This window comes from Kogia breviceps, chromosome 12 (genome assembly GCF_026419965.1).
Source record: "Kogia breviceps isolate mKogBre1 chromosome 12, mKogBre1 haplotype 1, whole genome shotgun sequence".
Taxonomy (NCBI): Eukaryota; Metazoa; Chordata; class Mammalia; order Artiodactyla; family Physeteridae; genus Kogia; species Kogia breviceps.
The window spans coordinates 16,870,301-16,896,742 of record NC_081321.1 but is presented as its reverse complement, the minus strand read 5'-3'; the positions used below and the strand labels follow the sequence as shown (position 1 = coordinate 16,896,742).

The 26,442-nt window shown below is 33.5% G+C and overlaps 1 protein-coding gene across 23 annotated transcripts in view; it reads left to right on the top strand.

Annotated features, from left to right (window-relative positions):
* C2CD5 (C2 calcium dependent domain containing 5) overlaps positions 1 to 26,442 on the top strand; it is an 82,498-nt gene that overhangs the window by 15,326 nt on the left and 40,730 nt on the right. For 6 of the 23 annotated variants that reach the window (XR_010835778.1, XM_067008857.1, XM_067008854.1 and 3 more), the window contains exons 6-12: positions 486 to 641; positions 1,499 to 1,697; positions 6,683 to 6,834; positions 9,791 to 9,982; positions 11,611 to 11,696; positions 18,228 to 18,336; positions 20,976 to 21,041. Coding sequence is in view for 20 of the 23 variants with exons in the window: in XM_067008857.1 (XP_066864958.1) it covers positions 486 to 641; positions 1,499 to 1,697; positions 6,683 to 6,834; positions 9,791 to 9,982; positions 11,611 to 11,696; positions 18,228 to 18,336; positions 20,976 to 21,041 (960 nt within the window). In the remaining 3 variants the exon portion in view is untranslated. Of the gene's footprint in view, positions 1 to 485; positions 642 to 1,498; positions 1,698 to 5,572; positions 5,698 to 6,682; positions 6,835 to 9,790; positions 9,983 to 11,610; positions 11,697 to 18,227; positions 18,337 to 20,975; positions 21,042 to 26,442 lie in introns of all 23 variants that reach the window. The other 17 variants (XR_010835780.1, XR_010835779.1, XM_059082185.2 and 14 more) reach the window with 5 other exon arrangements.

Here is a 26,442-nt window from a genome sequence, read left to right as displayed (position 1 = left end):
GGCCTGTATGACTTCTCAGATTATGTCAGAAAGGTAATGGTTTGGTTTTTAAGGCTGCAGTATGTGGTGTGCAGAACTTTTTCAGAGGGCTTCCAATAATTAGAGTGTTTTGGTATTCATTATCTGCTTTCTGATTTTTTTTATAATATCAGCTAGCTCACTTTAATTTTGACTTTTTTACACTTTGTATTGACCGCTATTGAAGATGGTCTTCAGCTGTTTTCTAAATTATAAAAATACAGTTTATATCTACTATGCTTACTTGAGAAAGGCAAGAGGCCTCATGAAGGACAATGATTATTTCTAAGAATAAAATGGAACTTAGAAGACTGATTGCAAGTATTATTATGATTACATTGAGGTTATCACAGTAAAAGATGTTCTTGTACTATGTATCCAAAAGGTAAGAACTTAGTTGTACATTTTTTAAAAGTTAAATTTAGCCTTGTGATAAATAGAAGCATAATAGATAATTTTTTTAACAGCGACATCTATTCCAAAGTGCTATAGAGCTGTAATAATTCATGGATTTGTAGAAGAACTTGTGGTCAACGAAGACCCAGAATATCAGTGGATTGATCGAATTCGTACACCAAGGGCATCAAATGAGGCCAGACAGAGACTCATTTCTTTAATGTCAGGTATTTAAAAAATAATAATAATAACTTCATGGCTTATTGACTTAGTCCTCCAAAATTCTTCACTTCCTTTTGACATGCTACTAAAACTTTACAATGAAGACTATGAATTGTTAACTGACTGATTCCCTATCCCTGGTCCCGTCCTCCTGAACACATGTGCATTGTCATCTTATAACAAGACAAAATCTGAATCAGAAGCTTATAGTTACTTCTTAACTAGGTAGTAAAAGGAAATTGTGCTTATGAAGTGGCATAGTAGAAAGTGCCCTGAACAAGGAGGTAGGAAACTGAGTTCTGGTTTTCCTCTTTGGAGTGTTTATTTGTAGTCAGAGCTCAGGTAATCTCTCTAAGGTGTTTTGTTTAAATGTTGCCTTTTCATAGTCCTTCTCTGACAACTTGTACCTCCTTTTACCCCTACTCCCCCACCACTCTTACCCCATTACTTTTCTTTATTTTCCTTTGAAGAACTTATTTCCATCTAAGTTTGTGTTTATTATGTGTGTATGCGTGAGTGTATATATACACTCACGCATACATACATACACACACACACACACACATACTCTCACACAGATATATCAGATAATAAATGTTATATTTAATAAGTACAAATGTTATATTTATAATAAATTTATGTATTTAAATAGAAAATAGAAATATATTTATACTTATATTAACATGTTAATTATATTTAATATTTATAAATACATACAAATGTTATATTTAACATAATGTTATACTTAATATATTAAATAATCTATGATTTTCTGGACTCTTTCCTATTACCACCATGTCCAGCTTTGTATTATGCAACGTGCAGATAAGAGGCTGACTGTGTTTTCTTCCTTTTTTCGTAGGTGAACTGCAGAGGAAGATTGGCTTGAAAGTACTTGAAATGAGAGGAAATGCAGTTGTTGGGTACTTACAGTGTTTTGATCTGGAAGGCGAATCTGGTTTAGTGGTACGAGCCATAGGAACAGCGTGTACACTGGATAAATTAAGTAGCCCAGCAGCATTCCTTCCTGCATGTAATTCCCCATCCAAAGAAATGAAGGAGTAAGTATGAATCGATGAATTGTTCTTATGGAGCGTTTTATCTTTCGCTACATATTTTCATTTGATTGGAAACATTTTAGTAGAGTTGTTCAACATACATTTTTTCCTGCAGCAGTTTTCTTATCAGAGATGACTATCAAAATTTGAAGCTTAAAACTATTTAGATATTCCTAATATTTTATTTATACAATCATGAAATTCAAATTAAGTAATGTAAAATTAAACTTGTTCCACATCTTTAGACACTGTATGTCTAAAGCACAGAATGAATGTTTATGCGTTCTGAAGAATTTTACTTGTTGTCTGGGGAATGCTTAATACCCTATATCTGATAATCCAATTATGCCTATTGTTAGCAACATAGTGTAGAAAGCAGGAAAGATTGACCTGTGCAGGGGTCTCAAACTCCAGTGTCTACAGAGGCCAAGCAGTTTATATAAATAAAATAATTGGGTATGGAGAATATTGGGGACTGCATAAAACAGATGTTGGCAAACTTTTTCTGTAAAAGGCCAGATAGTTAATATTTCAAGCACTGACCATATAGTTTTTATGTTTGTTTACCAAAAAAAGAAAAAAGGAGTTTGCTAATCTTGATCTAAAGGAATTTAAACTCTTACATTTTTTTAAAAAAGTATTTGTGATCCAACAGAACACTTCTGTTGGCTCCATTTGGCTAATGTGTCATCCTTTGTGCCTAAGGCGGAGATTCTCAACATGGTGTTGGTGGTACTATCAACAAAGAATGCTTGAAATGAAAATTTTCTATCGTAATGCTTGGGGTGAGGGGGATGTTTCTGTTGGGGACCAGAAATGCTGACTGTCCCACACAGCTAGGGACAACTCTGTACAACAAAGACTTGTTCCCTACTAAATGCCAATAGTACTTCCATTGAGAACCATTGCTCTAGAGATTCTTCTAGATCAAGGGTCAACAAACTTTTTTGGTAAATGACGGGAATGGAAATAGCAAGGACTCAACTTTGCAGATGTTGCATGAAAGCAGCTGTCAAGAGTATGCAAATAAATGAGTGTGTCTTTGTTCCAATAAAACTTATTTATTTTCAAAACAGATGGCAGGATGGATTTGGCCTGTACTGTACAGTGTGCTAACCTCTGTCTTTTGTCATCAGGAGGTCAGAGTTCTCTAGTCAGAAAACCCAAAATGTTTCCCAGTTCCGCAGTAGTCAAGAGAGGTTGCCTAGAAAGCAATCACATTTTTTTTTTTTCAAACAGTCTATGTAAAAGTGAGATTCTTTATCTCATCTTTTTCTTTTTATTTAATTGTTTCTTTCTGCTGGCCTTTAGTTATTGGGGTTAACTTTTAGTCACAAGAGGGAGCACAGTATTACATATATTGCCTAATTTTATTTGGAAAGACATTGATAAGTGAAATAATTGTTTTAAATGATTTATTGAGTGAATTTGCTTTATCTTCCATTTAAAATCTGTCTTAAAAAACATGTGAACTGCCTTCTGCTACAGGTAAAGTCAGATTGTAGGTATAACTTTTTGAGGGATTTAGATTTTTTTTCTTTTTCCGTAGCGAATTTAAGTAAAGAGCTGGGTCCCTCTTCCTTCTGCCACCCTTCAGCTTTATCTGTACTGCCTGAAGGGGCCTGGGCTTTGCAACTGTGATGTCTGAAGTTTTCCTCTTTTCACTGAATTACTTAGTGGAAAGAAAGCTGCAGTACCTGTTGGTGCCTTAAAGTGATATATGGATGGTAGGGGAATACATTTTGCCTTCATTCAGGAAGAGCTCCATTAATGTAAATCTGAGCTTGTCTAAGTTTTCTTTTTCTAATTTTGTTGTAGCCATTTGCCTTAAATTGTCAGCTGTTCACACCATGAAGAATTTAAGTGGCTTCATTAAGATTTTCTAATGGCATATTACTGCATAAGTCATGTTATTTATAAAAACAAAAACCTCAGGCTGCTTTATTTCAACCAGCTTCTTTGTATTTTTGTTAATAATCAATTTGGGCGCTAGTTTAAAATTGTTTTATGAGTCACCTGATTATAATTATTTTGGTATTTAATTTTAACATTGTTGATTCTAGACAGGGATTTGATAAAGGTAGTTTGGATTATGTTCCTGCCTGAATAGATTTAATGTTAGAAATACCACTAGGGTATTCTTGTAAGGCAACCTTTCATGCAAGGAGATTGATAAGAATTAGGACTCAAAGAATACATTATGGTGATGCTCTGTCCATTGTACTTGGATTTTAATTTGATGTCATAATTTGAACATTTAATGATCATTTTATTTTACTTTTATTAATGGTGTGTTCTGCTCCATCAGTTTGTGTTTTCCTTTTAGATATTTAGTATATTATGGAGTATAAAGCTCTTTGGTGTTTCCTAGCTGAACTATCTTGATGGTAGAAAGTGCATTTAAATATGGTTTATTGATTCTCTACTTTAAAAAAAAAAGTACTTTCTAAGAGACATTAGTCATAGTTTCTCCTCTGTATGGCACCGATTCTTAGACTTTTTAACTCCGTTAGCCACTTACTTCAATAGAGAAAGAAAAAACAAAAAACCTCACCCAGTTGCTTGTGTAGAAATTGGTAACCAATGAGATATTTGATTTTTACCAGTTAAACACTTTAAAAGTTTAAATTAGCAACAAAAGCAGAAACATTTGTCCTACAGTAAAAAGCAGTGATATTTTCAGAAAGTAGATGGTCTTTAAAAGACCATTATTGCCAGTTAACGAAAACTCATGTTTGGATCTTGATAAATTGTGATTATTGGGAATGCTCACTGGGCAGCAGAAAAGGAAAAAAGACCAGGAAAAGTTGGGCTCTCGATTACTTTTAATTTGAATTCCAAAAAATGGGAGTATGGTAGTTTTTCAGAGTGTAGTGACTTAATTCATTTCCCCTCATTGTGCATAAGGGAAGGCATTGCACAATGAAGTAGTTGCTAATATGAAGTCCAGGATTCTTAATTATATAATATACCTTTTTTTCCCCATCCACTATAACTATGCTCTTTCAGCTAAATTTCTTTGTGCAAATTTTAAGTGCCATAGATGAATATATATCTGTGTATATGGTCAAGTATCCTTTACATGTGCATAGATGTGATCTATTGCAGGATATTAGTTGATATCTTACACAATTTAGAATGTAGTTTAATTAAATTCTGTTTAAGTTTAATAATCTGTTCTGTTTGAAAGCTACACAAAAGTCATTATATTGCTTAATTAATGTTTTTTTTTAGAGCGGTGTCCCTTTGTTTTGTTCCCAGTGTAACCTGGTTTTAAGCTATATACTTGGGGTGCTGAAATATGGAATAATTGGATCTACTTATATTAATTCAATTCACTCATTTCTCTTTATGCTGTCATTTTTCATTATCTTATGTAACTCTGTCTTGATATGCTAGACAGAAACAGTTCTGTTAGTTAAACTTCCTTTGTAGAAAAATATAATTATATCAGCAGTTATTCATATCTCAGTTTCAAAGTACTATGAGAACATCATATTTGGTTTTCATTTTTATGTGTGTTTTCTTTCTGAAATATTGTTTAGTAAGCTCTGTGGTGATCAAAATAATAGCAAACATTTTAAAGTAACTGAAAATCCAAATTTTAATCTTTTTCTTATTTAATTCCGCTGGTAGTTCTGCTTGCTATTTTTCTTATTCACATTCCTAATTTATTAATCTGATTCTTTGTAACTATTTCTTAACAAATTAATATTTAGCTCTTCTTTTTTATCTCAACTTGTTTTGTGCATGCTAGGGATTAAAAAATAATTCCTCTCCCCTAACTAAAAGCTCCTTTGAAATTACTTTAACATAACTTTGCTATCTCTTGTATGTATTGTTTTCTTTTCTTCCACTTTGACCACAAATTCCCTCAGGTCTCCGCTGGTTCATCCTCCAAGCCATGGATGCCGCTCGACTCACAACAGCCCAATTCACACTGCTACTGGCTCACGACTTACTCAGAACTTCTCTGTGTCTGTTCCCACTCTCATCTATACTGGTACGAGACTGCTCAGACTCCAGAGCTGGGGAAGCAGGCCACAGGCAGAGTGGCTGCAGAGGGCAGGCAGGCAGGTAGCGTAGGCAGGTACCACAAGTCTTTGCTTCCTCCTTTTCTCACTCATAGTCCAGGGGCACTGAAGAAATCCTGTATTTAGCCGCCGCAGAGGCTCTGACTACATGGAAGTGAAAGTGTTCTTCCAGCTTCCAAAGTCTCTTCCATAGATCCTCTAAGAACCCTATCTTGTATATGTATACTGTGAGTTTTTAGGAGAATCCTCCAGTATGTATTTTTGCCATTATTTCTGCATTTGGTTAGAAATAAAATTGATGATTGGACTCTAAGTGAAATAGCTGCCAAAGCTTCTGATTTGCTTATTTTCTTTATATACAAAACTTGTTACAGTAGGGTCTGTTTCATTCTGTGGAAGAGAGCTGTTGGAAAACAGGTAAGCGACTCTGCACAAAATGCAATGTTTCTGTGTAGCCTATATTCATTTTCCACTCTGCTGTGTTTTTAGCTGTGGCACTCTTGATGCTATAGGATAAGGAAACATGTTTTTCTTTTCAAGATACCTGTGTGTGCAAATATAAAAAATATTGTGAATATTTACACACACCATTTGCAGTCATCATTTTTTTTCGTAACTTAAAAAAGCATTGTTTGTTTGAAAATATTTTTATTCATGTATTTATTCTTTTTGTTTATTTCTTCTTTTAATGTTTTCTTACCCCCTTAGTCTGCCATTTCATGCTTTTTTGCTTTTTTACTTGGCTTATTAACTGTTTCAAGGCAGATAAGTAATTATCTGGAGAATGATGAATGGTTAAACAGCAATCGGATGTCTTTGACCTCATACCCAGCTCCACACTTAAGAAATGACTGCTCGCCCTGCCCCAGTACTTTCCTGGTGTTTAGATCATGCTGCCTCCGTCAAGTCCTTTGGCACATGATTACTTAATATTTCTCCACCTTCTTCTGGCAGGATTCCCTTCAATGAAGATCCCAATCCCAATACTCACTCATCAGGACCCTCAACCCCTCTGAAAAACCAAACTTATTCCTTTTCACCTTCCAAGTCCTACAGTCGACAGTCCTCTTCTTCTGACACAGATTTGAGTTTGACACCCAAAACTGGTAAGGCACTTCCACTCACTTTTTCTCTTTTTCTTTTTTTTTCCAAATTTGTTTATGTTCCTTAGTAGCTTTCCATCCAAGCCTTTCTTCCTGTTTTTGGCATTTAAGTTAAAAGATAATGTGAATACTGTTCATTTTCAGTTACTACATTTCAGTTACTACATTTTCAGTTAAAATATGAAAATTTTGTGTAGTTCAGAAGTTATCTTGTTCAGAGAGTGACATTTTGTTGATTTAATCATAGCATAGATAAGAAGGCCAGGATTTATTTTTGCATGTAGTCATTTTCCATTTCATGCTCAAATTAAGAGGAATAACATCATAAAGCATTTGGATAGAAAGTAACACTAGTAGCTTGCAATCTAATTCCTCATGCAGTATAAGCATTTTTGAATTCATTGTTTCTATTTTGGAATTTAATTCTAAGATTTTATTAAGAAAAAAATCTTATAGCCGATATGGTTATTTTGGAGTACATATATTTATTTATTAGCTTATTATTTAAAATATTTGGTTTTGCTAGTCTTACTCTCTAGGTTAGAAAATAGCATTTTTGCTTTACTTATTCTTGCATATTTGCCAGTATATGAAATTTATAATTTTTCCCTCTCCTATTTGTATTTTGTTAATCTCTGAGTTTTTGTGAATATGTTTTATGATCAAAACTGATTAAAAAATCAAATTAGTTTCTTACTCCTTAAAATAGAATAGCTTATTTAAATCATTGAATTATTATTCTTAAGAAAATAAAAAATAAATAAAACATTTAAAAGTTAATAGTTTGCAATTTTTGCAAATAGCATTTTTGTCTGGGAGTTTCCTTGCCAGATTGATGAAAACATTTTGCCTAGTTTATTTGCATTATTTTTAATTTGTCATCTTTAATAACTTTATTTTTGTGTTAGACAAGAGATTTAGAAAATGACCCCAGATTTTATGAAAACAATGAAAAGAACCAGCACTACTTCCAAAGTAAAGGGTATTTAAAAAAATCCTATAGACATAATATCTATTTTTATAAATAGATAAATATCTATTTTGTAAAATATCTATTTTACAAAATGTAAAGATAATTATTAACACCTAATTCTTGGAAAATAATTGCTTTATTTTTACATGTATAATTATAAATAACTTAAAATAATGTGATATTTGATAGTAATGGATGCTTTGGAATATGGCATCTTCACCATTTGTGTCCTAAAAACTGAACTACTGAAATTGTAGTGAAGTGGGTTTTTTTGTTTGTTTGTTTTATTTTTAAATAAAGACTGAGATTCTGGCCTTGAAATTCATAACAATGAAAACAGTAAAGACCTAGGATAGCATTTGAAGAGTAAGTTTTCTTAAAAATATTTTTGAGGCTTTGTCCACTGGTTGTTTATTTGTGTATTCCAGGTCACTTTTCAGTATTTCTTATCTTCCTTTTTTTTTGCCACACTACAGACACATTTTTGAAAGTATTCCTTGGTCTTTCTGTTTCTTTTTTTTTTCATTCACCAGAAAAGCCAAGTCTAAAGAAGATTGTCAAGTAATAAATTAACTGAACGAGACTTCTCTTCCCTTAGCTTTCTAGTAGGCAATCAATTGTACTATCAATGAAAACTTTTTTGCATTTTATTTTCTAGCTCCAAATTTTTAGTTTTTAAAAATTAACTTACAAAAGAGGTATTATTCTCATGTATTTCTATATTTATTAGCTGTCGCTAAATTAATCATTTTGTTTTCCTATAACTATTCAATACCTCAATCGCATAATTATAGGATATTAACAATTTTTAGTTGTTTGGCCTTATCATGGGTCCCCAAAAAATCTTCAAATACTCCTGAGGAGCATTCCTATTTCTCATGGAGATTTAAAGTGGCAAAATTATGAATGTTCTAAAATTTCTAGAGCTGTAGTTCAGCATGTATTTCATGATAGATTAGTTGTTTATGATTGATTTATTATAGGTAAATTGGAGAGCCAAAAAGAGAATAGAATAAAGTTAATAAAACTTAGACTGAGAAAGTTGTTTTTCTGTTTGTAGTTAAAGCTATTACCCACCTTCAGATGGGTCTTCAGATGGGTTTTTTAAAAATTTCATATTGATTTAAATATTTTTGTAGAGTCTAATTTTTGACATTTTACAAGGTTTTCTTTTCTTTTTTTTTTTTTTTTCAAGTATTCAACTAGTAAGAGTGGAATTTTAGAATGCTAGTGTTAGGATATTGATGTGACACCTGACTCAAGCCAGTTTTCACTTTTTTTGGTCAGGCTTTTTGCCATGTATGTTTCTTGTGATCCAGAGGGTATTTCTTTGACTCTTAGGTACTCAAATCTTTGTAAATATAAACAGTACTGTGATAGGATTTGCATATTTAAAATTTTAGAGGAAAAAGAAAATCATTAATGTACATCTCAAAGATGGACAGAAGGAAATTAATATTTTATTTATTTAAACTTAATAATGGCGACTATCTGCTTAATGTGGTAGCAAGTGTTGATTTTTTTTTGAATGGGCATTCAATTAAAATACTCATAAGTGGTATGTTTTAGTTAATAACATTTGAAGAACTATACTTTTACCACTTTAAATAAGTTTTTATATTTTAGACAACAGATTTCTGGCTTTAAAAAATGTGGTACATTTTACCTTTACACAGTCTGAAGCAAAAAATGGCAGGAAAGTCAGCTAAAAGTAATTAGAATGGCATAAAATCCTATGTTAGTGATTTAAAAAATTTTAATGAGTGCAGAGTTTGTAAAGGTTTTGTTGAGTTTTAGCCTCTGCCTTTTATTTATATTATGTTGAATAGATGATCTTGCTGATGACTTCATATGCTTACTTGATTTGTGTATGCATTTTACAGTTCATTTCTACTGTTATGTTTTGCTTCATCATTGCTTTCCTTATCCTGTATTTTCTGGTCATCTTCTGAATCTGCAACTTTTCTCTGCTACTTTCCTCCACAGCACCTTACCCACAGGGGGCTAGGATTTACCTGTGTCCCAGCTCCCCCTCTCTCTCTTGTGGTTCCCTTCATCTTAAAAAGTCCTGTCTTCTCCTCTCGGAATCTAGCCTTCCCCCTCATCTTTCTAGCCTTGTCAGCCCAGTTCTGAGGAAAAGTGTTTCTTTCAGTGAAGAGCTGTTCCTGGCTGCTTCTGGTAGGATCATATTATGTCAGCTTTTTAATCCCTTTATTTTAAATCATCTTTGAAAAAAATTAATTATTTCATACCATATAGAAGTATTGGGTATTTTACACAGGATGTACTCTTACTTTTCTTATTGGCAGACAGAGTTTAATGGTTAGAATTATTATGAGGACATGATTGAGGATTACTTGATGGATAATTATGAATATTCTGTTAAAAGAATTTTATGTATTAAAAATTATATGTCTAAGGACACATAGATCTGCATATTTCCAATAATTATTAGATTCTCATTACCAGAGTTTCTGTTTTAGATGCTTTACTTTCTTTCCCTTCACACCAACTCCATTCATGTTGGACCTATACCATCATGTTGCTAAACCATATGGTTACATTAGTAAATTATTCTGTTTGAATCAGTTTAAGTCTCATTTTGGTGATATTCTTTAATTATCCATTTTTTTCTGTCCATTGCATTAATTTTCAAGTTATTCTGCTCTATTTTCTGATATTTCATTTATCTCTACAAAATTATGTTTTATTTTATGACTGTCAATATGCTTCATATAAAGATCTTAGTTTCATTTCTGTGTTTAGTATTGTATAGTCTCTAAAAATTACGTTTAGGTTACTACAAGAAAAATAAATTTCTTTTTTATTTTTAAAGAACAGAATGGGACTATACACATGCTAACTTTTGTTTCCTTATCCAAGAACAGCTAAAAATATAAAAGTAAATTAGTTCCTTTTTTAAGTCATCGTTGTAAATCTGCCTGCATTTATCTTCAGTTTTAAAAGGTGGGACTAAACTATTAACTCTAGTTTGTAGAGTACTGGCTTCTCACCTGTCCCCTGCTTTCTATAATTCTTTGATTAGTATTATCAAAAGAATAAACTAAGATAGGGAAAGAAATTTAAAATTAAGCCTTAATAAAAATACATCTAAGAGCTTGGGAAATGTAATTCTTTCATCCATGACTGTGTACATTTGTGAGATGTCTATTATATGTCTGGTTTTTTAAAAAAACTTTAATTTTTGCAAACGAGTGTTGAAAACTATGATATGAATATTAATACTGTTTTGTCATGAATGTTATGTTTAGTAATGGGAAATTATCAGGGAATAGATGTGACTGTATTTCAAAATTGCCTGAAATTATTTATGCTCTTTAGAGAATTTTAGAATATTTTAAATAAGCCCAATTAGTGCTTTTTCTCTATATATATTTACTTTTCAACAAACATTTAATTTTCTCTTATTTCTTTTAGTACTCTTAAATTGTTAGCATGGTATAAATAATTGGTATTATATTGATTATTTTTTATCAGAAGATTCAACGTTTAAAATTGAATATTATATAAAAATTGATCACCTTAATATAATTTTATAAATGATTTTTAGAACAAATTAAGTCCAAAGCTTGCTGTGATCAGTAGGACTGTGGCATCTTGCTTCTAAAGAAAACTTTGTGAATAAAATAAGTAAAATATGTGCTTAGTTGCCATCACAAATACTTTAGATATTTGGATTGTTTTTAACAGATTTTGACTCATGATATTTATGAAGATGAATGCAATTAAACTGTCTGCTTCTCTAGTTGTTTTTTGGTTGTTATTTATGTACTGATGTTCTGTAGGAATGGGAAGTGGTAGTGCTGGAAAAGAAGGGGGGCCCTTTAAAGCTCTTTTAAGACAACAGACTCAGTCAGCACTGGAACAGAGGGTAAGAGTCACTCAACATTCTTTATTCTTACACTGTTAATATGATTTTATTATCATGCTTCCATGTACTTATAACTTATTTTTATAAACTAGTTTTGGTCATGTATCTGTAATACTGTAATTTCAATCCAAAATATATTTAACGTATCAGAGCAATTCATTTATGAATAATTACTTTTAATTTGGAATAATTCTATAAATATTTTTGTTTTATCTTCCAGTATTATATTAGAAATAATCTGTTTGGAAATATCCATTAAATGATGAAATCATTTCTGATTTTACATTAAAGTTATAATATGTAAAAGAAAATAGATAATTTTCTAGAAGTAATTTTATTGATGTTATTAAAAATAATTTTTTAGTATATTAATATATTTATTTTCTGAGATTTTTATCACTGGCCAATGACCTTGGGGTTAAGAAGTGCAGATTCCATATTTCTACAGATTAACATAGATAAAGTGGTTGTTCATTATGTGAATACGTCACTTTTAATTACTATAAATTTGTTTTATTAAATATGTTGTATGGAACAATGAATATAAAGTTTGGGGATGATTTCCTCTTTTTATTTTTAATTTTTTTGTGTAAACTTTATTGCTAAGGGAGGATCACCTCATAGGTTCTGTAGGAGGCGGGTATGTTTCTGAACCTGTGTGAACCTATTTCATGTATCGGTAGCTTTTGTAGTTTTAATCTTGATCATTTAAATTTTATTTAAGCTGTTAACAAAGGTTGCCAGCTTTTTTTCTTTTCATAATGCAAAGCTTTTGTTTTTTAATTTAATAGCACTATGAGGCTCATTTTTTTTCCTACTTAACTAATATAGTGCATGATTTTATATGTCATGTCAGTTATTTTAAGGCACAGTTCTGTAGCTTTCATTATGTCTGATTTGGAAGTTATAAGCATTTACAGAATTTTCTTTTACATGTTCCATTTTATACTAGCATTAAGTTAAAAAAGCATGAAACATAGTGAATGCCCGTAAAAGGATGTATTTTATAAACCAAAGGTATTTCTTTTCTAGAGGTTGACTTTTGAGAAGAGTGTTTTTCAGATCCTATTATTATAAACAGTACAATAAGTAATTTTTTTAGACTTTCTTTCCCGGTGCTGAAAGTATCTGTGTATGCACTGTTTGCCTTTTAGACGAGGCTGGAGAGAACAGAGCTGAACAAACAGAGCGATGGGACTTTAGCAGTACCTAGTTCTTTGCCTTATGCTCTGTCAGGCAGCAGTTGCCTTTCAGCTACTCTCACATCTGGCAGACATACCAACTACTGCCATCAAGTAGCCCACCTAAACATTCAGAATGTGCATTGAAACCAAACATAGACTAACAGAATGGGGAAGAGGGTCAGGTAAAGGTGTGCGTGTCACTTACAGTTTTTAGGCCGGAGAGCTCTTACCGCCTCCCCACTCCCAGTTTTACACTCTCTCGAGTCCCGTACACTCAGAATATTTCCTGTAATCTAATTACCATTCTAGAATTCATAGGAACAGAAAAACTTGAGTTGCCTTGACATTTGCTATAATGAGATTTTGCTTGTATGTTAAGCCTGTGACTTTACCCTCTGTACTAAGAAGTTTGAAAAGCACCTAGCTTTAAAAGAAAAAAATTACTAATCAATGAAAATTGTTTTGGATTTAGTTTGGATAATATTTATGTTTTCATATATGCTTTCAAAAATTCTTAAAATTTTGGACACATTAACACATTGGGCATACATTACTAGATAATCCTTGTGGCATTAACAGCAAAGGTGTGGAGAACTACAGTTTTCATTTACAACTTTATAAAACCTCAGTTGGCAATATATTTACATTACCGAACCTTGCAGTGGCAGTTACTTGAATTTGTGAGCCTTCCTCGCTACCCTGTGTACGTAATAAATAGAAAAAGCATTATCTTGTTTGGCTTTCCCATTTACCTGTGGTTGCCATTAGTATGGGAAAAGTATGTACAGAAGTATGAAGAATTCTCCCTGTATGTGTACAGATATGCCTTAACTTTGCCAAGTTGAACACTCGATCAAGTTGAACACATGATCTACTTATCATTTTATATATTTAAAAATACTCATTTCTACCCCTTGATACCTTTAATAAATTATATGGCTTTTTTTCTTACGGAAAAGAGAAGCTTTATTTGTCCATCATCTTTTATTTTATGAGTTAGTCAAGTAGCAGTTCTCAAAAATAAAAGCGTTATTTTTCTTCTCTCACAAAAGCATTAAAAAATAAGTTGACAAGTGGTAATAGGTATCAGATTATTGGGAGATGAGAAACAGAGATAAAACTTTTATTTAGATTTAGGTTCTGCCTATGAACTATTTGCTGTAAAGCAAATAGATTTATTTTTTCAATATGTTTTTTTTTTCACTTGTAAGAAAAATGAAGTTACTTTTTAGATTCCGGTATGTATATTTTTCTTCAATAAGGAAACATAATTGACTTAGTTTAACCTAGTATTTCCCAAATATATTTTACCATGGAGTCTTCCATTTAAAGAAAGAAACTTTGTTTAACTTTGGGAAACTTAAATATAAAGCAAAGTCTTTTGACAAATTATCTTTTTAGAAGTGGGGATAAAATTAAATAATAAATCATAGTAGGAACCTGGCATGGAGTTTTACATCTAGAAAGTTTACTCTGGTGTCTTGAGATAATAAAAAGAATCTCTGATTTCAAAACAAATTGCTTAAATATCTTCTAAGAAAAATCCTATTTAAATCTTAAAAAAAATCAATTTTGTTCTCAGAATTTTCAACTAGCCTGTCTTTGAGCACATGCTATTAAATGATTTATGCTGCATGTACTTGGCTTATGTCAAAGTATCAACATATGAAGTCTTATCTAGGCTCCACAGGGCAAGATTTTTTTTAAAAAATGTATTTATTTATTTATTTTTGGCTGTGTTGGGTCTTCGTTGCTGCACATGGGCTTTCTCTAGTTGCAGTGAGCAGGGCTACTCTTTGTTGCGGTGCGTGGGCTTCTCATTGCGGTGGCTTCTCTTGTTGTGGAGCACGGGCTCTAGGCACGTGGGCTTCAGTAGTTGTGGCACGCAGGCTCAGTAGTTGTGGCTCACGGGCTCTAGAGCACAGGCTCAGTAGTTGCGGTGCACAGGCTTAGTTGCTCCGCGGCACGTGGGATCTTCCCTGACCAGGACTCGAACCTGTGTCCCCTCCGTTGGCAGGCAGATTCTTAACCACTGCGCCACCAGGGAAGTCCAGTATATTTTTAATGTAAGGGCTTTCCAGAGAAAATGTCTTCTGTAGTCCCTGGCATTCCCATCTGGACATTGAAAGCAGGGTGTGCTTGGGCTGATCGTAAGGAAGCTGTCCTTTTCAGTGAAAGAGAACCTATAGATTCATCAGGTATAGTAACAGACTAGAGATTAAAATCAATTCTTTAACTCAGTGTTTTAACCAGAAATGGCAAGAAGCCAGGTGATAAAGTCTGTGGTTCAGAAAGAACCTGGGCCCTCTTCATCTCAGTTTTTGACCTGAAACATGGAGATGATAGTACCTCTATCTCAGATTGTGGGAAATATTGTGAAGCATAGTTTTAAGCTACTGTGCATAGGACTGGCACGCTGTAAGTGCTCCATAGTAGTCACTGGTGATGGTAGTGGGAGGATAGGTATCTAACAGTCAGCTGAGATACTGGCAGTAGCTCTTCTGAGAGAATTGTCTGAAGATGCTAGTTTGGGTTGATTAATGATGCCATTTTAATTGTAGGTTAAATTTTGTGTGTTAAACTGAGGAAGTGTGCTGGATGAACTGGGGACAGTTAGGACAGAGTTTAAGTTGGTAGGGTGGGTCTCCACCTCTTCAGGCAGCCATTCCCCTACATTTTCTGCTGTGACCGGCTCTAGAGTGATGCTTTCCCTCCTGTCCCTTTATCCCATCTTCTGAAATCTGGAGAGAAGAGTCAAAGAATCCTGAATAGAGAAATCATTTAGGTTCATTTTTTTCATACTTATCTGAAATCTTATATGCAAATGGTTTCTAGCATGGAATTTACCTAATTTATTTCTCAATTTTTGGTGGAAGTACTGTTTTCCATTTAGCTTACAAAATTTTCATTTTCAGTGTCTCTTACCCAGAATATTTAAAATATTAACTATCAAGATTAAGTGTAAAGTGCTTTTTTATACTTGGCCACAGTAGTTTGAAGAAATTTTAAAACTTCGGTATTCTTTTTTTTTTTTTTTTTTTTTTTTTTGGCGGTATGCGGGCCTCTCACTGTTGTGGCCTCTCCCGTTGCGGAGCGCAGGCTCAGCGGCCATGGCTCACGGGCCTAGCCGCTCCAAAGCACGTGGGATCTTCCCGGACTGGGGCACGAACCCGTGTCCCCTGCATAAGTAGGCGGGCTCTCAACCACTGCGCCACCAGGGAAGCCCCCGTATTCTTAAAATTGAAAAATCTTAAAGATCTAACGTATTAGGTAAAATACTAAAGTTTCCAGTAACATAAGCTTACCTGTACATTTCTCATTTAAAACTTATATTTTAAAAAATTTAGATGGAAATAAGGAGCTATCTTGACTAACCATTTTATAACACTTTTAAGTAAAATTCTCCTCCCGTCCTCTCCCTTCTCTTCCTTTTCCTCTTCCTATCAGCTGGGCCAAACCTGTCCACCTCCACTGACTACTTTTTTACTCCTTTTTTATATAGCCTAGGTTTTTCTTACCCTCATTAAAGATTACTTTTAAATTCTAATGAATTTACTTCTAAATATGTATGTGTGTATATGTATACACACACATGCACACACATTTTTTTTTTTTTTTTTTTGGTGGTACGCGGGCCTCACTGTTGTGGCCTCTCCCGTTGCGGAGCACAGGCTCAGCAGCCATGGCTCACGGGCCCAGCCGCTCCGTGGCATGTGGGATCCTCCCGGACCAGGGCACGAACCCGTGTCCCCTGCATTGGCAGGTGGATTCTCAACCACTGCGTCACCAGGGAAGCCCCACACACATATTTTTTAATACCGTATCTCATGGGTTATTGAGGTGTGCAGGACTGTTTGCCTCTGTGGTAAATGGCTCCAAGTTGCCATGCTGTGTGAATTATGCTTTGGTCAGTTCGTATTCTCCATGCTTTAAGCAGACAATCAGTAATCTTGCTGTGTTTAATGTGCCTGCTTCTAGTAGTATTCTGTATCTCTTTATCTCCCAGCTTTTATTTGCTGCATTTAATCTGCTGTGGGTCCAGAAAAAAAGATACCAATAGGTTTTAGAATATGTTCCTAACATTATCCATTTATAATTACCATATATCATCGTATGAATATGGTCTGTGGGGATCTCTTATGAATGAAGTACCTGAAGTTCAGTACCTGGACCTGTAACGGTTCTTCTGACTGTTGAGAGCTCTGTTTACTTATTTTCCAGTTCTCAGTTATGTTCTGAATAGCTGAGGCTACTGGTAAATGACTTCTGGTTAAGTGAGCTACATTAATCTTGCAGCTAGACAGGTTGGATATTAAGTTTCCCTTACTTGCATCCAATCTGTACAACGTGAGAGGCTTCTGTATTTGGGCAACCACAGGGACTCCCCTTTCTTTCTGGGTGTTGTTTCAATGACTTTCCTTTCTCTGATTTACCATTTCTCTCTTACATGCTTCTCTTTGTCTCTAAATTGACAAGTTTGATATCCTTGAGAGAGAAGGGGAGAAAAAAGCCTAAATGAACTTGTAGAATTTTATTGCCCCCCTTGCTGTCATCTGCATACCTCTCCCCTTTCTTAGTATGCATTTATGTTTTTACATTTTTTTCCTGCTGCCCCCATGTTGATAGAGTAAATAATCTCACACAGTGATTCTCTGCCCACCTGAACTTGACATTGGCTCTTCTCTTCACCTTTCTATGTAGCTCTTAACCTGCTCTCCTCATCTCTGTCTCCTCCTCCCTGAGTCCCACATTCTTTTCCATCTCCTGCCCCAGACCTTCAGAGTCTTTACCGGTAGCCCGGTATAAGGTATGTGTGTTGAGGGAGAGTCTGTGCCCACTGAGAAGTAGATGTGGGGTAGCGGGACAGGCAGATTCCCCGCTGCCCTCCCGTCTCATTGCCACCTTGCATCAGAATAGGAGATTGAGAGGAAGGAAGAGTGTGTTCAAATATCTTTTTTTGGGGGGGGGGGCATGCCATGTGGCTTGTGGGATCTTAGTTCCCCGACGAGGGATTGAACCCGGGCCCTCGGCAGTGAGATTGCGGAGTCCTACCCACTGGGTCGCCACGGAAGTCCGGTGTTCAAATATCTTAATTTGGAACTCTGATAACGTTTTTTTTTCTCATTTAGAATTGATAAAAAGAGTGTTCGGACTTTGTATAACATGTGGGAAAATGGATTTGGAACTCTAACATCCAAGAAAACTTTAATTACAAAGCATCTGTAATGCATAATGGTAGCCTTTTTTAAGGGGTAGAATTCATTTCCTTATGACAAGCTTTTTAACAAGCACATTTTTTGTACTTCACACATGGTCAGTTGTTTTCTTCCCCCGTTCTTTCTACTAGGAATTTCCATTTTTTACCTTGACGGCGTTTCCTCCTGGATTCCTTGTGCATGTTGGGGGAGTTGTTAGTGCACGCTCTGTGAAGCTTTTGGATCGTATCCACAATCCTGGTATGTTCTTTAGAAGTTTATTTTCGATGTTTCATTTACTTATATTGTGATTATTAACATTGATTTTTATAATTTTTTAAGCCAAATCTATCCAGAAAGAAAAATGACAAAGTATGAACTGACGCACATTGCTCTAAAATATTTGCAGTAATCTTAATTAAAAATAATTAAACTAAGTATATATTTTAGTTACTTTTGTATACACAACAAATCTTGATTCATCTTTGACCAAGGTGTATCACTTTCAGGGAATCCTTAAGTCACTTTTGAGGCAGCTATTTTCTTTGACCCATGCAGATAACAAATTTTACAATTTGATCATTGTGGCCATTAGCTTAAGATGTTAATTCTTTTCACTAGCAATAACTCTTTATGGATTTTGAGTAATTTCCTTATTCATAAAAGAAGTATTCTTTTAAAATGTAATTGTAAACATTGTGTAGAGTACCTAAGAGTTTAAAAAAGGCAACTATTCTCTTTGGGTCCTTGGTTTCTTTTATGTAGCTATTTGTTCCATATAAGTGAACAAGAAAAAAATAATAGCTCACTTCTTTAAAACACGGGGTCTTGATTATAAAAGAGAAGAGGCATGGAAATCCTAGTAATTTCAAGCCCTTGGATTAAAAATGCTTTGATAACTTTTCTAAACCTAAAATAAGCATGATAAGTATGGTAGGAACTTTCCTATGGAATCTGTTCTCACATCTCTCATTGACTAGATGCCCAATAACTTGCTCAAATCACTTATTATTTTGATGACATACCTTAAACCTGAAGTTATATTAATATTCTTACTTGGCACATATACAGATATGTTTTTGACAATTTTAAATTGTCACTTCCAGTAACCTCTTCCTGGGGCTTGTACCGACAGCTATATAAAAGAGAAAAATGCTTTGAAATTATTGTATGCAAAACACAAATAGTAATTTTGAGGATACAGAGCATTACCATTCTTTTAGATTTTTAAGAAATTTAATCTGTGTCCCATGGTTTGATGTCATTTCAGTTAAGCAGAATGGAATTTTTCTAGACCCTGAACAGGATTTCAGAAAAGCAAGACTAGCTAGGATTATTTAACTCTAAAGCTGAGCAAATACATCTTTTAAGCACCAGTCTTCTCTTTTTCTTCTCTGGTTTATTTTTTTTCCCCTGTTCCTTACTTTTTGGGTCAATCTAAGATCTTATCTTCATGTAGTATTTGTGTATTCTGCAATAATTAAAAGGCACGTTTAGACTGAGGCCAGTTTACTGGATTGAGACCTTGAGGACTATGCCAAGTTTCATATTTATGTGTTTAGGAACTTGAGTTATTTGAAAAGTTCAAGGAAATACTGAGTTAATACTTGACATTAATTGGGTGACCCGAGGCCAGTTACCTGTGTTTCTGTGGACCCTTGACTCAAATATTTTGATAGATGGCACCCACCCATGGATCTAATAGCTCCAGAAATGCAGGAATATATTCAGTTGTTGGTGATGTCTTCTGTTTATTGAAAATATTTTGATGTCATCGTTGCTTCCACATACTCTGAGTAAGCTGTAGAGTCTGGGAGAACAAATGAAGGTTACTTAGTTAAGTTTAAGTAGAGAGCCATATTTTACATGGCATTACTTAAAAACAACAACAACTGCTTTGGGGGGTTTTCCATACTTGCCAGTTTATTCTAGCTGTGTTAGAAATGTAAGAATCCAGACCCAGGGATTCTTTGTTACAGAATATGTTTTGTGTATTGTAACTACAGCTCATCCATTCTCTTCCTTTCCTTCTCTATCAGAATATTTTTTCAATTCACATGGACAAATTCTCAGTTACTAATGTTTTAGTTCCCAGAAGATTGTGGGCATATACATATAAATACTTTATTTAAGTTATATAAGTTGTATTTCAGTTTTGTTTTATTTTCAGTTAAACACAAATCAATTACATAGTCTAATGGTCAAGTTACTATATTATTTTGATATAGTTATCACATTCTTTGGATTTTTTTTTGTATGTGTATTATGCATTAATAAGGAACATTTGCTTAACATTTTCTTAATCTCCAGGCCCCTTAAATAATTATTTATGAAAAAAATTTAATTTTGAAAAGAGCTGACTGTTAAAACGAAACTCGGCATCTACCATAATGATGATGTATTAATTTTATGACACTGAGTTACTCTGCCGAGAGAAAATTATGATGGATGAGGTGCATGTGCTAATGTTAAAAGTGCTGTATTGGACTCTCAGATGAATCTTGCAGCTATTTTTTGACTAGTGAATATGGGAAGTTTTCTTTTCACACTGTCTTATTTTAAAATCACAACCACTTACTAACTCTGTGGGTTGTTATTTTCGAGTTATTTCTTTTAGTACTTCCTCTTTTTAAATATTAAGCAAACAGGGTCATACAATGAGGGAAAGAATGGGGTGGTTTTGAAAAGGTAATTATCTTTAATTAGGCTTTAGTTAATGTTAGATTATGATAGCATGTTCCTTCTTCTCTATTTCTACTTCTTATTAACTCTGCTGTCTGTGTCTTTCTAGTTCCTGTCAAGTGGTGTTGTCAATTGTGTTCTTATTTGTAGTGTTTTTTGTTTTTTTCTTACTATTCTGCACCTAAAATTGATCTACTAATTTGCTGTTTTGAACTCAGCCTTTGTCGGAATTATGGGTAACACAAGATCTTACAAACTGCTAGACTGGAATAGTTTCAATTCAGGTATTTTAATGGTCATTCAGTACTACATATGCTGACAAAAATTATGGCAGCTCAGTGAAGTTTTTAGAAATGTTCTAGATTAGATAGGCTTAATGTCAATTCAGTTATACAGATACATTTTGTAATAGATATGTGATAACTTCTGTAATTTCCATGGAAATGGCAAACATAAAAATATGTTAACTAAAATGAATTAATCAAAACCATAGAAATACCATAAATTATGAATGACTTCTGTTAGGCAATTAACTTTCAGATGATAATTTTAAGTTATATTTATTACATTTTGGACAGTTTTTGCATATCAGGTAAATGACAGTGGTATTACCTTTGTGATTAAGGAAATATTAATTGTTAAATATATAAGTATTAAATGACTAGTTTAATAATCGTAAAGTATATTTAAACTTCAGTTGAGATTTGATTATAATATATTTAGTGTTCTATAAATATTATAAAAGTATAACTTAGAATTTTTATTTATAATTCTAGAGTGTTCCAAAATTTGGTAAGTAAGAGCAGATTTTGGGGAGATTAACAGCTTTCATAAGCTTTCCTCCTTCCCCTTTGATGTGAGAATATATTTTTTCTTTTTAAGTAATTTTACATATGAATATAGTTTGTAGCTTTTAAAGAAACTAAACTAAGATAGCTTTACAGCTGATGATGTGGTTTAGAGTCAAAGCCAATTTTTCTTTTTGATAAAAGCATGTTCTCTTAATATAAATATCTACATTTTTATGTGATTTCTATTTTAGATTTAAATTAAATAATAGAGCCATTTTGATTTAGTATCAGAAACTGGTATTTTCCTATAGAACTTTTTCAGTTAATTGTGTCAGAAAGTACATCTGTTTACAGAAAAACAAAAACAGAAACACCAGGAGGCTTAGCATTTGAGATAACATCCCATAATCTTTTCAATATTGTAAACTTTTTTTGTTCTTAGGAGTCCAAGATGTAAGTTCTGATGTAAGTAGTGCATGTTTGACTATGAAGTAACTCATGTTCATCGTGTAGATTTACCTAAAGTCTGTCTAGTACACAGTCTGATCAAGTCCAACCTTTGCAGATTTAGACCAACATCAATTGGTAAATCTTTGGGGAAATTACCTCTATTTCCTATCCAAGTTTTTGCCAGCATGTTATCACATTGATTAGAATTAATCATTTGTAATGTCATGCTTTATACTTGATTTTTAGTGAGAAATTAAAAATATCCTGCTGGATTCATTTAATAAAAATAAGAATATAGTTTTAAAACATAGGCAGATTAGGGTAGTGGGCAGAGAAAAAGGCTAATTACATAAGAACAGGACATTGAGGGTCAATCATTAATAATTTAAGGAGCCTGAAACCTTGTGAGGGCAAAGATGTTTAGAATGAGAGATGTATTAAATGATAGAACAGTTCTGGAAAAGTGAAAAAGGCAAAAGTTAAATCTTGTAGACATAATAAAGACTTTGTCCCATGTAAGCAGAATTACAGAATTTGGTGAGGAAAAACATGGTTGAGGAAGCAGTATATCTTGCCATCATTTAAAATAAAGTCCAGTAGTAAGTATAAGAAAGAAAAGGTTGGATATGTTAAAGCATATTAAAAGATGATGCTTTTAGTTTAATGTGCTCATAGTTGTATGCTTTTGATTGAGGTGTTAGAATCTTTTGATTCTAATTGAGGTGTTAGAATATTTTGATAATAGTTGGCACATATTCAGAAACCAGGTTTTTTCGGATACTGGTTTCAGAAAAATAACTTGATAATTCTGAAAAAAAGTGATTTATTTGGTAAATATATTCAAATCATTTATATATTTTTCTCCATCATTAGGGAATATTTAGCCACTCCTGTCCTGTATTACCATAGAAAATCAAGAATGGACCACATCAGTAAGAAAAGTAGTTGTTGATACAGTTTCTATTAATGCTAGAAACTGTTCATCAATATTGTATTTTCTGGACTCTGAATACCAGGTGTTAGATGCCTTCCAAGAGAAAAGAGAAGGGAACACATGGTAGTCAAACATATTTACTAATTATTAGACATTCCTATTTCAGAAACATTAAAATGTGGAAAGATATAGGAAAACATTTTATATCACACAGTAGTATTTCATGAAATACGATATATCATGCACACATTTATTAGAATTTATTTTGTACCATGCAGTTCACTAGATAATAGGTGTGCAAAGGTGCCAGTCCTCCTATTTTCAGGAAGCTCATATTCTGGGAGGATAGAAGAATATGTAAATGGCTTACTGTGTGTTATGGAGTGATACAAGATACAGAGTTAAAGAGGAAGGCAGGATTAACTCTATGTGGCAGGGAAGCTTATAGAGGTGGTAATTCTTTAGCTCAGTGTTGGATGGTATATGGGAGATTCATGCAGATTTATATTTCAGACAGTGTATTCAGAGCCATGTTAATACATTCTTTGAATGTAGTTCTGAAACTTCAAGCATTTGCAAAACAATTTCCTAGCCATTACTCATTCGATGATGTTTATTACATAGCTACTTCATACTTATTTTAAGTTTTTTGCCATTAATACAGAATGTCTTGGTTAGCTTACCTTTCTTTTTTCCTGCCCCCTTTTCTCCTGCTTTGTTGTCTTAGTTTGTGTTAACTACAAGTGATAGAAAATATTTTCATAGAGCAGGAAGAAGGGAATTCAGTATCTGAGAATTTATTTTAAAATTATTACCTTTTCTTACCTTGTTTCTCATTTTTTTGGCCTGGTACTAGACTTTGAGAAAGACAAGATGAATCTTCCTGCTAGGAAGGAGGATGTAACATTTGCAGATCTGTATGTAACATGCCAGGAACAGGAGGTGCATAGGAATAAGACAGGGTAGCCCATGGCCACATTTGCATTAAATCATTGACTAGAGGTTGGAGAATGGATTTAAAAGCAGCAGCAAGACTAGAGGCAGGGAGCCCAGTTAGTAGACTGCAGTGGTACTGGCCAGATAAGTGACCTAGGATTTGGTGGTAATAGGAGAGCTAAAGGTTTATAGTGCACTTACTATGTACTACATACTCTTCTAAGTGCTTTATGGTAGTAGGTCATTTAATCCTCAAAACACAACCCTGACATAGGCATTATTCCTATTTTGTAGATGAGCAATATGAAACAGCAGTTTCCCCAAAGTAAAATAGAAAGTGACTGAGCCACAGTTTCAACCTTACTACTTTGGCTTCAGGACTTACACTCGTAACCATAAATTTACAAACTATTTATAATGTAAAATCCACAGGACTTGGTGATTAGTAGGATGTGGTGAGTGAAACAGGTTCTTGGCAACTTTCAGCTGAGAGAGAAAGATAGATTATGGTTATTCCACATGTCTACAAGTCTGACATCCCAGGGGGCATGTGGAAACTCAAGTCTATTTGAAAGTTCAGTTGTAAACTTTTAAGAGTAAATTTTCATAGCCCTAGCTTATTGTTTCTCAGATGGCTATGATCTTTTTTTTTCTTCTGAGTTTACCACTAAAAGTATTTTTGAATAGCTCACACATACATGTTTCTTAATTAGTAATCTCAGTGAGTTGAGGAAAATTTGTTCCTCTTTCTTGTGTAGGATGCATGTCAGCTTAGATAATTTTTTCAGGAAGTGACAAGAGGAAATATAAAGTAGTTATACAGTGTGGTTTGAAAAGTACTAGTTTGAAATAGCTTATAAACTTAGACAATATTTTTAAGAGTGTTTTTAAGTCCTGAGTTAGTAAAACAAGGTGTTTGAAACTAAGTAACTTTTCTTTTGTTTCTGAGAATATTCTTTTTTTTTTTTTTTTTTTTTTTTTGTGGTACGCGGGCCTCTCACTGTTGTGGACCGGGGCTTGAACCCATGTCCCCTGCATCGGCAGGCGGACTCCCAACCACTGCGCCACCAGGAAAGTCCTGAGAATATTCTAAAAAGTTTTTTTTTTTAAGTTTTAGACAGATTGTAGATTTTAAGACATATTAGACTGAAGATTTTCTCAATCTTATAGTAAATGAACTTTGGCTAGTGATAATGCAAGCTCTAGATTAGTGGTCTGAATTTAGAAAATATTACTCTTTTTTGTTAGTTTTTAGAACTGTAGTTTAGAAATTTCACTTTATTTTGGGGGCAAAAATTAATAGTTAAAATCTAAGAAATGTATAGTTACTGCTTTAAAAATATTTAATTTTAACAAAATATGAGTCAGCTGTTATATAAGGAAATATTTATAGAATATACATATCAGTCTGATCATGCAAATTTTTCTTCTGTGGTTGTTTGTGGAGTGCCCACCATGTCTTGAGCACAATGCCGGGGATTGGGAACACCAGTGTTCATCCAGTGTAAATCCTCATCCTTTTTACATACCTGGTCTAGGCTTTTTCTTATACTATTTTGCTGTGTGTGTGTGTGTGTGTGTGTGTTAAATGGAGATAGGCTTTCTTGGAACTTGAATTCTGCTGATGATCTCAGCAATTATTATTTTTCTACGTCTGAGAGACACTCATGAGCAGCTGTGCAAAACTAAGCCTAAAGTAGTTAAGCAGCTTTTGGTTTTCAGTATTTTAGTAAGGTTTTCAGGTATAGAGTTCAAGAAGGCATAAATACAGCATGCGTGATATGTGAGCTTTTCTTTATAATGTGACATATAACTGTAATACATAATTTTCTCTCTATACATAATGTAACGATATTCATTACTTTTCATTCTTTATTATCTGTTAAAAAAAAGTCAGATGGGTAATCTCCTTAAGTGTGAAATTTCACTCTTTTCATATATATGTATATGTAAAGTGTAACTGGATATTCCGTTACATTATTATAATGTAACATGTAAATGTAATATATCATTCTCTCTCTGTGTAAAATAATGTAACTGGTCTCCAGTTACATTATATAGAAAGAGTGAAATTTCACAATCAAGGAGTAGATTACATGTTTGACCTTTTTTTTTTTTTTTTTTTTTTTTAACAAATAGTAAAGACTCCAGTTTGATCCAACATGGATTGTATCCCAGCCACCATCCTAACATTCTAAATTACTATGTCTTGAAGTTTGCTCTGACTTTGCACATCACTTCTTCTATAATGAGACTCTTCTTTTTAGTCTGTATTGAATCACCACCCAGTTTAAGGTTGTATACTCCCTTGAACCTGAACTCTCTAATTTCTATTTCATTAGGGGAAATATGTCTTCTTCAAAAGGTTGTTTTGGGTTGGAATATTAATTTCAGGTATTTGAGAATGTAGCTTTTTGTGCTGTCCATTAACAAGATACACTATCATTGTACTGAAAATCCTAACACTTCATCTTCTCTTGCTTATTTAAAATTTAGATTGAATAAGTATCCATTTCCTGTTTTTCTTTCAACTAGATTAAAAGATTCCCAAGGACAGAGTTATTCTCTTGTAGA